General features: G+C 44.8%; 1 protein-coding gene across 1 annotated transcript; it reads right to left on the bottom strand.

The window, feature by feature from the left end:
- Positions 1–333: 333 nt before the first annotated feature.
- Positions 334–1,473, bottom strand: LOC138362861 (uncharacterized). The gene has a single exon (XM_069321436.1). It carries the CDS (start codon positions 1,471–1,473, stop codon positions 334–336), a length of 1,140 nt encoding a protein of 379 aa, XP_069177537.1.
- Positions 1,474–11,331: the final 9,858 nt, after the last annotated feature.

Below are 11,331 nucleotides of genomic sequence, written 5' to 3'. Positions count from 1 at the left end.
GACTCCATACACAGTGTCAAATGTAGATATGATAGAGCCCAGTAGGCTCAGGAATCTGTACACCAGTTGATTGACAGTTGAGAATCGGGACCAAAGAGCCAAAGCTCAACCCCCGCAAGCACAATTAGGTGAGTACACACACGACACAACACTGCAGGTGTCACTTTTGCACGCACAGGACACTATAAAACTTCTGCAATCTTTTTTCCCAGCGTGTCCACTTCTATTGTTTACCGTACACCACTATGGTTTCCTCCCCAAGTCTGACTATGGTCCTCACACCGGCGAGTTCATCTTTCGCAGTAAACCATAAGCCAGTCCTAGACAGTATAGTCACAGTGCCAAAACACCACTTCTACTCGCCACCATCACGCCGGCAGAGGTCTCCACCAACGCGCCGGCAGAGGTCTCCACCATCACGCCGGCAGAGGTCTCCACCATCACGCCGGCAGAGGTCTCCACCATCACGCCGGCAGAGGTCTCCACCATCACGCCGGCAGAGGTCTCCACCATCACGCCGGCAGAGGTCTCCACCAACACGCCGGCAGAGGTCTCCACCAACACGCCGGCAGAGGTCTCCACCAACACGCCGGCAGAGGTCTCCATCATCACGCCGGCAGAGGTCTCCACCAACGCGCCGGCAGAGGTCTCCACCATCACGCCGGCAGAGGTCTCCACCATCACGCCGGCAGAGGTCTCCACCATCACGCCGGCAGAGGTCTCCACCATCACGCCGGCAGAGGTCTCCACCAACACGCCGGCAGAGGTTTCCACCATCACGCCGGCAGAGGTCTCCACCATCACGCCGGCAGAGGTCTCCACCATCACGCCGGCAGAGGTCTCCACCATCACGCCGGCAGAGGTCTCCACCATCACGCCGGCAGAGGTCTCCACCATCACGCCGGCAGAGGTCTCCACCATCACGCCGGCAGAGGTCTCCACCATCACGCCGGCAGAGGTCTCCACCAACGCGCCGGCAGAGGTCTCCACCATCACGCCGGCAGAGGTCTCCACCATCACGCCGGCAGAGGTCTCCACCATCACGCCGGCAGAGGTCTCCACCAACACGCCGGCAGAGGTCTCCACCATCATGCCGGCAGAGGTCTCCACCAACACGCCGGCAGAGGTCTCCACCAACACGCCGGCAGAGGTCTCCACCAACACGCCGGCAGAGGTCTCCACCAACACGCCGGCAGAGGTCTCCACCAACACGCCGGCAGAGGTCTCCACCAACACGCCGGCAGAGGTCTCCACCAACACGCCGTCAGAGGTCTCCACCATCACGCCGGCAGAGGTCTCCACCAACACGCCGGCAGAGGTCTCCACCAACACGCCGGCAGAGGTCTCCACCAACACGCCGGCAGAGGTCTCCACCAACACGCCGGCAGAGGTCTCCACCAACACGCCGGCAGAGGTCTCCACCAACACGCCGGCAGAGGTCTCCACCATCACGCCGGCAGAGGTCTCCACCATCACGCCGGCAGAGGTCTCCACATGTTTATGACAAGCCTTATCACATGGACAGTACGTTCATCTCGTAACTCAACTTGGAAATCCCAGGGTACGTCAGTCCAATCACCAATACTTCAATAAGTATCACAGACAACTTTCCGTCTGCACCGACTCGGCCATGCATTCCCACTGAAACACTTCTTGAGTTCAAGACTGCCCTGGGTTAACTGATACCTGATGCCCAAGTTACCACCAACATGACTTCTGCGTACTAAAAATGTAATTAGTAAGACAGGAACTACACAGGGTCAGATCACAACATTTCACTGGGGAACAGGAAATGGGGCTAGGTGCACTCAACAGATGGCGTTAACATTGTCACACTACCTCTCCTAAAAGTATTGGGGTAGAATTCACTCAACAGGTGGCGTAGACATCGTTACATTATTTGAGAGGTTTTTCAGTGCCAATGCAATTTAACCTGAATCTTTCTAATGTAAAGGAACGAGCTAGCTAGACCATTTGGGACGTGCTCTTCCAAAGTTGAATAGCACGTGGCCTATAATCATTATAGAAATTACATGCAGAAATGAGAGATAGACCAACTATGACCAGGGTAAAATCTATATAAATTAAAATGGAAAAATTTGTTTGTGCATAACCGCTAATCTCCGAAAGTTCTTCACCGATTGCTTTGAAATTTTCACACAACGTTCCATTCACATTCGGCCAGGTTATTATATACACACTATATTGATTTCACGTCTGTCACAGAGAAAAAAACATGCTTTTTCTGAAAAACTGTGTTTTTCATGTGAGGGAAATCTTCGAAAGCTCTTTACCGATTGCTTTGAAATTTTAACACAACGTCGCATTCGAATAAGTGCCTTTTATATAGATGCCACCCCTGTACCAGGTAAAAACATGCGTTTTTGAAAAACAGCATCATCTGTTGCATGTATGAGCAACACACATGCTATACTAAATATGTTACAATTTCATTTCAATGTTTCTGATTGCAATGATAAATGTAATTTTTATAGATTTTGATTCATTTTCATTTTGATTTAATTATTTTGTGTGAATTGCATTGGAATTGATCTGTGTTGTTTACTATACCGTTCATTTCGTGAGCATAGTTTATTTTTTTATTTTTTTTATATTTTCATTTCTTTTTTTAACTGTTTTTCTTATATTTCAGTGATGGAACATCAGAACACTTTATGTTCCCAATTTTCTGGGAACATCAGACCTTTTGGGAAAACATCAGACGAGGGAGTGGGGAATGGTGGGGATGACAAAGGGACAGAAGTGAGAGATGGTGGGAGGACGAGTGGACAGGGGAGGGGGTAATGGTGGGGGAAGGACGAGGGAACGGGGAAGTTTGAGATGGCGGGGACGAGGGGATGGGGGAATGAAGAATAGTTGGGAGGACAAAGAGACAGGGGAGTGGGGCATGGTGGGAAGGAAGAGGGGATGATGGAGTGGGGATTGGTGGGGAGGACGAGGGAATGGTAGAGTGGGGAATGGTTTGGAGGCCGAGGAGACGGGTGAGGGGGGAATGGTGGGGACGACTAGGGGACAGGGAACACAAATGCAAATAAGCCTGAATGGTCCCCAGGACTATATGCGAATGAAAACTCACACCCCAGAAGTGACTCGAACCCATACTCCCAGGAGCAACGCAACTGGTAACTACAGGGCGCCTTAATCCACTTGACCATCACGGCCGTCAAAAGGAAGTGATAGCCGAGGCTATTTGAGCCACTTCACCGACGGCAACTCGGATGGTAATCGTGGGCATAGCATTTCACCAAATCACCTTTTCACCCAAAAAATGAGGTGATTTGGTGAAATGCTATGCCCAAGATTACCATCCGAGTTGCCGTCGGGAAGTGGCTCAAATTGCCTCGGCTATCACTTCCTTTTGACGGCCGTGATGGTCAAGTGGATTAAGGCGCCCTGTAGTTACCAGTTGCGTTGCTCCTGGGAGTATGGGTTCGAGTCACTTCTGGGGTGTGAGTTTTCATTCGCATATAGTCCTGGGGACCATTCAGGCTTGTTCGCATTTGTGTTCCTCACGTGTACCCCAAAGAATGAGGTGATTTGGTGAAATGCTATGCCCAAGATTACCATCTGAGTTGCCGTCGGGGAAGTGGCTCAAATAGCCTCGGCTATCACTTCCTTTTGACGGCCGTGATGGTCAAGTGGATTAAGGCGCCCTGTAGTTACCAGTTGCGTTGCTCCTGGGAGTATGGGTTCGAGTCACTTCTGGGGTGTGAGTTTTCATTCGCATATAGTCCTGGGGACCATTCAGGCTTGTTTGCATTTGTGTTCCTCACGTGTGCCCCAAAGAATGAGGTGATTTGGTGAAATGCTATGCCCAAGATTACCATCTGAGTTGCCGTCGGGGAAGTGGCTCAAATAGCCTCGGCTATCACTTCCTTTTGACGGCCGTGATGGTCAAGTGGATTAAGGCGCCCTGTTGTTACCAGTTGCGTTGCTCCTGGGAGTATGGGTTCGAGTCACTTCTGGGGTGTGAGTTTTCATTCATATATCTATATATATATATATATATATATATATATATATATATATATATATATATATATATATATATATATATATATATATATATATATTTATATATATATATATATATATATATATATCGGGCCTTGCATAGTAGGCTGAGAAGTGCGTTCTGGCTACTAGGTACGACATATATATATATATATATATATATATATATATATATATATATATATATATATATATATATATATATATATATATATATATATATATATATATATATATATATATATATATTATTAAATATGACCGAAAAAGTAAGATTAATAATTCTAACACGAATTTTCTAAATCTTTCGTACATTTCTTTTCACTGTTGGAGGTAATTCAAAAATCAATTCTCCAAAATTCATTTTTATTTCTAGTCTGACGCGACACGAGCGCGTTTCGTTAAACTTATTACATTTTCAAAGACTTTAGTTTACAAATACACAACTGAATAGAACTTACACATCTCCGATTTTGTTTATATCTACATTTGAGTGAGGTGGATGGGGTGAGGTGGCATTAATAGGGTATTAATTTCATCAACACAAGACAGAACAAGAGGTGGCATTAATAGGGTATTAATTTCATCAACACAAGACAGAACACGAAACAATGGGTATTCAAATGGAAGTGATTGTAGAAAGCCTATTGGTCCATATTTCTTGATGCTTCTATATTGGAGCGGAGTCTTGAGGTGGGTAGAATATAGTTGTGCATTAATTGCCTGTTGATTGCTGGTGTTGACTTCTTAATGTGTAGTGCCTCGCAAACGTCAAGCCGCCTGCTATCGCTGTATCTATCGATGATTTCTGTGTTGTTTACTAGGATTTCTCTGGCGATGGTTTGATTGTGGGAAGAGATTATATGGTCCTTAATGGAGCCCTGTTGTTTATGCATCGTTAAACGCCTAGAAAGAGATGTTGTTGTCTTGCCTATATACTGGGTTTTTTGGAGCTTACAGTCCCCAAGTGGGCATTTGAAGGCATAGACGACGTTGGTCTCTTTTACAGCGTTCTGTTTTGTGTCTGGAGAGTTTCTCATGAGTAGGCTGGCCGTTTTTCTGGTTTTATAGTAAATCGTCAGTTGCATCCTCTGATTTTTGTCTGTAGGGATAACGTTTCTATTAACAATATCTTTCAGGACCCTTTCCTCTGTTTTATGAGCTGTGGAAAAGAAGTTCCTGTAAAATAGTCTAATAGGGGGTATAGGTGTTGTGTTAGTTGTCTCTTCAGAGGTTGCATGGCGTTTCACTTTCCTTCTTATGATGTCTTCAACGACACCATTGGGAAAGCCGTTCTTGACTAGGACCTGCCTTACCCTACAGAGTTCTTCGTCGACTTGCTTCCATTCTGAGCTGTGGCTTAGAGCACAGTCGACATATGCATTAACAACACTCCTCTTGTACCTGTCTGGGCAGTCGCAGTTGGCATTTAGGCACATTCCTATGTTCGTTTCCTTAGTGTAGACTGCAGTGTGGAAACCTCCGCTCTTTTCCAAGACTGTTACATCTAGAAAGGGCAGCTTCCCATCCTTTTCCATCTCGTAAGTGAAACGCAGCACGGAACTCTGCTCAAATGCCTCCTTCAGCTCCTGCTGATGTCTGACATCAGGTACCTGTGTAAAAATGTCGTCATCATACCTGCAGTATATGGCCGGTTTCAAGTTCATGTCGACTAAGACTTTTTGCTCGATGGTACCCATGTAGAAATTTGCAAACAGGCCACCTAGGGGAGAACCCATGGCGACCCCATCTACCTGCTTATACATGTGCCCATCCGAGCTCAAGAAGGGTGCCTTTTTAGTGACTTGGAGAGTGACTTGGTCCTCAGTGAGGTTAATTCCTGCAAGGTTCAGGAAGCCATCTCTTGTCGTGGAATTGCCATAGGTCCTCCATATAATGTTGTAAGTTTCTTGATAATCCTTGTTTTCTAATCCTGTTTCCTCTCCTAAATCTGGGCATAAACTGTCACGTTATGTCCAGACCGAGTGAGATGGCCCGGAAAGTAGAGTTGGAAATTCTGTTGGACGACATATTCGACCTCGAGACACAAAAGAAGGTCACTACCAAAGATACCTTACAAGCAGAACTTATTGCAGAAGGAGGAAAGAATCGAGGCAATTACAGAAGCACCATACTGTCCCCCGAGCTCAAAGCGGCAGCTAAAAGGCTTCGTGAGAACAAGGAGATAGTTGTCAGGAGAGGTGACAAGTCGCCAATATATGTCATTCTTAAAAAAGACGAATATCTGGCGAAAATGAACCTCATACTCTCTAACCAAACTAAGTTCCAAAGGGTAACGAAGGACACTACAGCCGAATTGAAAGCAAAGGTCAACAAACCGATCGAAACTGTGAACGCCAAAAAATCCGGACTCCACCTGCCAAAGATCATTGGGGAATATAAACCTGGATATGCGTATGGAAATGTCAAGACACACAAGCCTGGAAACCCACTTCGGCCAATCATTAGCCAGATACCCACACCCACGTACAGACTGGCGAACGACTCAACGGCCTGCTGACTCCTTATGTTCCTTGCGCCTTCAGCCTGAAGTCTCCAAAGGAATTTGTTGACTTACTGCGGGGCACACGGGCCACAAGGATAAGAACCTCGTTGGACGTAGAATCGCTGTTTACCAACGTACCTGTGGACGAGACAATCGGGATGATAGCCGACAGAGTGTATCATGATCCAGCCTGTACTCCTCTTGACATTCCCGAAAATATTCTAAGGAAACTACTCCAAGCTTGTACTAAAGAGGCACCCTTCTTGAGTCCGGATGGGCACATGTATAAGCAAGTAGATGGGGTCGCCATGGGTTCTCCCCTAGGTGTCCTGTTTGCAAACTTCTACATGGGTACCATCGAGCAAAAAGTCTTAGTCGACATGAACTTGAAACCGGCCATATACTGCAGGTATGTTGACGACATTTTTACACAGGCACCTGATGTCAGACATCTGCAGGAGCTGAAGGAGGCATTTGAGCAGAGTTTCGTGCTTCGTTTCACTTACGAGATGGAAAATGATGGGAAGCTGCCCTTTCTAGATGTAACAGTCATGGAAAAGAGCGGAGGTTTCCACACTGCAGTCTACACTAAGGAAACGAACATAGGAATGTGCCTAAATGCCAACTGCGACTGCCCAGACAGGTACAAGAGGAGTGTTGTTAATGCATATGTCGACCGTGCTCTAAGCCACAGCTCAGAATGGAAGCAAGTCAACGAAGAACTCTGTAGGGTAAGGCAGGTCCTAGTCAACAACGGCTTCTCCAATGGTTCGTCGAAGACATCATAAGAAGGAAAGTGAAACGCCATGCAACCTCTGAAGAGACAACTAACACAACACCTATACCCCCTATTAGACTATTTTACAGGAACTTCTTTTCCACAGCTCATAAAACAGAGGAAAGGGTCCTGAAAGATATTGGTAATAGAAACGTTATCCCTACAGACAAAAATCAGAGGATACAACTGACGATTTACTATAAAACACGAAAAACGGCCAGCCTACTCATGAGAAACTCTCCAGACACAAAGCAGAACGCTTTAAAAGAGACCAACGTCGTCTATGCCTTCAAATGCCCACTTGGGGACTGTAAGCTCCAAAAAACCCAGAATATAGGCAAGACAACAACATCTCTTTCTAGGCGTTTAACGATGAATAAACAACAGGGCTCCATTAAGGAACATATAATCTCTTCCCACAACCAAACCATCGCCAGAGAAATCCTAGTAAACAACACAGAAATCATCGATAGATACAGCGATAGCAGGCGGCTTGACGTTTGCGAGGCACTACACATTAAGAAGTCAACACCAGCAATCAACAGCCAATTAATGCACAACTATATTCTACCCACCTCAAGACTCCGCTCCAATATAGAAGCATCAAGAAATATGGACCAATAGGCTTTCTACAATCACTTCCATTTGAATACCCATTGTTTCGTGTTCTGTCTTGTGTTGATGAAATTAATACCCTATTAATGCCACCTCTTGTTCTGTCTTGTGTTGATGAAATTAATACCCTATTAATGCCACCTCACCCCATCCACCTCACTCAAATGTAGATATAAACAAAATCGGAGATGTGTAAGTTCTATTCAGTTGTGTATTTGTAAACTAAAGTCTTTGAAAATGTAATAAGTTTTACGAAACGCGCTCGTGTCGCGTCAGACTTGAAATAATAATGAATTTTGGAGAATTGATTTTTGAATTACCTCCAACAGTGAAAAGAAATGTACGAAAGATTGAGAAAATTCGTGATAGAATTATTAATCTTACTTTTTCGGTCATATTTAATAATATATGTCTACAGGAAAGACTGCTACCAAAATATACTAATATATATATATATATATATATATATATATATATATATATATATATATATATATATATATTTATATATATATATATAATATATATATATATATATATATATATCAAAAATCACTTCTCCAAAATTCATTTTTATTTCTAGTCTGACGCGACACGGGCGCGTTTCGTAAAACTTATTACATTTTCAAAGACTTCACAAATACACAACTGATTAGAACTTGCGTTTCCCTGATTTTATATCTACATTTGAGTGAGGTGGGAAGGGTGATGTGGCATTACATTTGAGTGAGGTGGGAAGGGTGATGTGGCATTAACACAAGACAGAACACTAGGGGATATTAATAGGGTATTAAAAGTATCAACACAAGACAGAACAGAAACAATGGGTATTGAATAGAAGTGTTTGTAGAAAGCCTATTGGTCCATATTTCTTGATGCTTCTATATTGGAGCGGAGTCTTGAGGTGGGTAGAATATAGTTGTGCAATAATTGGCTGTTGATTGCTGGTGTTGACTTCTTGATGTGTAGTGCCTCGCAAACGTCAAACCGCCTGCTATCGCTGTATCTATCGATGATTTCTGTGTTGTTTACTAGGATTTCTCTGGCGATGGTTTGGTTATGGGAAGAGATTATATGTTCCTTAATGGAGCCCTGTTGTTTATGCATCGTTAAACGCCTAGAAAGAGATGTTGTTGTCTTGCCTATATACTGGGTTTTTTGGAGCTTACAGTCCCCAAGTGGGCATTTGAAGGCATAGACGACGTTAGTCACTTTTAAAGCGTTCTGTTTTGTGTCTGGAGAGTTTCTCATGAGTAGACTGGCCGTTTTTCTGGTTTTATAGTAAATCGTCAGTTGTATCCTCTGATTTTTGTCTGTAGGGATAACGTTTCTATTAACAATATCTTTCAGGACCCTTTCCTCTGTTTTATGAGCTGTGGAAAAGAAGTTCCTGTAAAATAGTCTAATAGGGGGTATAGGTGTTGTGTTAGTTGTCTCTTCGGAGGTTGCATGGCTTTTCACTTTCCTTCTTATGATGTCTTCGATGAAACCATTGGAGAAGCCGTTATTGACTAGGACCTGCCTTACCCTACAGAGTTCTTCGTCGACTTGCTTCCATTCTGAGCTGTGGCTGAGAGCACGGTCGACGTATGCGTTAACAACACTCCTCTTGTACCTGTCAGGGCAGTCGCTGTTGGCATTTAGGCACATTCCTATGTTTGTTTCCTTTGTGTAGACTGCAGTGTGGAAACCTCCGCCCTTTTCCATGACTGTTACATCTAGAAAAGGCAGCTTCCCATCCTTTTCCGTCTCGTAAGTGAAACGCAGCACGGAACTCTGCTCAAATGCCTCCATCAGCTCCTGCAGATGTCTGACATCAGGTACCTGTGTAAAAATGTCGTCAACATACCTGCAGTATATGGCCGGTTTCAAGTTCATGTCGACTAAGACTTTTTGCTCGATGGTACCCATGTAGAAGTTTGCAAACAGGACACCTAGGGGAGAACCCATGGCGACCCCATCTACTTGCTTATACATGTGCCCATCCGGGCTCAAGAAGGGTGTCTTTTTAGTACAAGCTTGGAGTAGTTTCCTCAGAATACTTTCTGGCATGTCAAGAGGAGTACAGGCTGTACACTTCGGCCAATCATTAGCCAGATACCCACACCCACGTACAGACTGGCGAAGCGACTCAACGGCCTGCTGACTCCTTATGTTCCTTGCGCCTTCAGCCTGAAGTCTCCAAAGGAATTTGTGGACTTACTGCGGGGCGCACGGGCCACAGGGATAAGAGCCTCGTTGGACGTAGAATCGCTGTTTACCAACGAACCTGTGGACGAGACAATCGGAATGATAGCCGACAAAGTGTATCGTGATCCAGCCTGTACTCCTCTTGACATGCCAGAAAGTATTCTGAGGAAACTACTCCAAGCTTGTACTAAAGAGGCACCCTTCTTGAGCCCGGATGGGCACATGTATAAGCAAGTAGATGGGGTCGCCATGGGTTCTCCCCTAGGTGTCCTGTTTGCAAACTTCTACATGGGTACCATTGAGCAAAAAGTCTTAGTCGACATGAACTTGAAACCGGCCATATACTGCAGGTATGTTGACGACATTTTTACACAGGTACCTGATGTCAGACATCTGCAGGAGCTGAAGGAGGCATTTGAGCAGAGTTCCGTGCTGTGTTTCACTTACGAGATGGAAAAGGATGGGAAGCTGCCTTTTCTAGATGTAACAGTCATGGAAAAGGGCGGAGGTTTCCACACTGCAGTCTACACAAAGGAAACAAACATAGGAATGTGCCTAAATGCCAACAGCGACTGCCCTGACAGGTACAAGAGGAGTGTTGTTAACGCATACGTCGACCGTGCTCTCAGCCACAGCTCAGAATGGAAGCAAGTCGACGAAGAACTCTGTAGGGTAAGGCAGGTCCTAGTCAATAACGGCTTCTCCAATGGTTTCATCGAAGACATCATAAGAAGGAAAGTGAAAAGCCATCCAACCTCCGAAGAGACAACTAACACAACACCTATACCCCCTATTAGACTATTTTACAGGAACTTCTTTTCCACAGCTCATAAAACAGAGGAAAGGGTCCTGAAAGATATTGTTAATAGAAACGTTATCCCTACAGACAAAAATCAGAGGATACAACTGACGATTTACTATAAAACCAGAAAAACGGCCAGCCTACTCATGAGAAACTCTCCAGACACAAAACAGAACGCTTTAAAAGAGACTAACGTCGTCTATGCCTTCAAATGCCCACTTGGGGACTGTAAGCTCCAAAAAACCCAGTATATAGGCAAGACAACAACATCTCCTTCTAGGCGTTTAACGATGCATAAACAACAGGGCTCCATTAAGGAACATATAATCTCTTCCCATAACCAAACCATCGCCAGAGAAATCCTAGTAAACAACACAGAAATCATCGATAGATACAGCGATAGCA

This window comes from Procambarus clarkii, chromosome 9 (assembly GCF_040958095.1).
Source record: "Procambarus clarkii isolate CNS0578487 chromosome 9, FALCON_Pclarkii_2.0, whole genome shotgun sequence".
In the NCBI taxonomy this organism is placed as follows: domain Eukaryota; kingdom Metazoa; phylum Arthropoda; class Malacostraca; order Decapoda; family Cambaridae; genus Procambarus; species Procambarus clarkii.
Note: the sequence above shows the minus strand (reverse complement) of the source record. Positions and strands in the feature narration are given on the sequence as shown.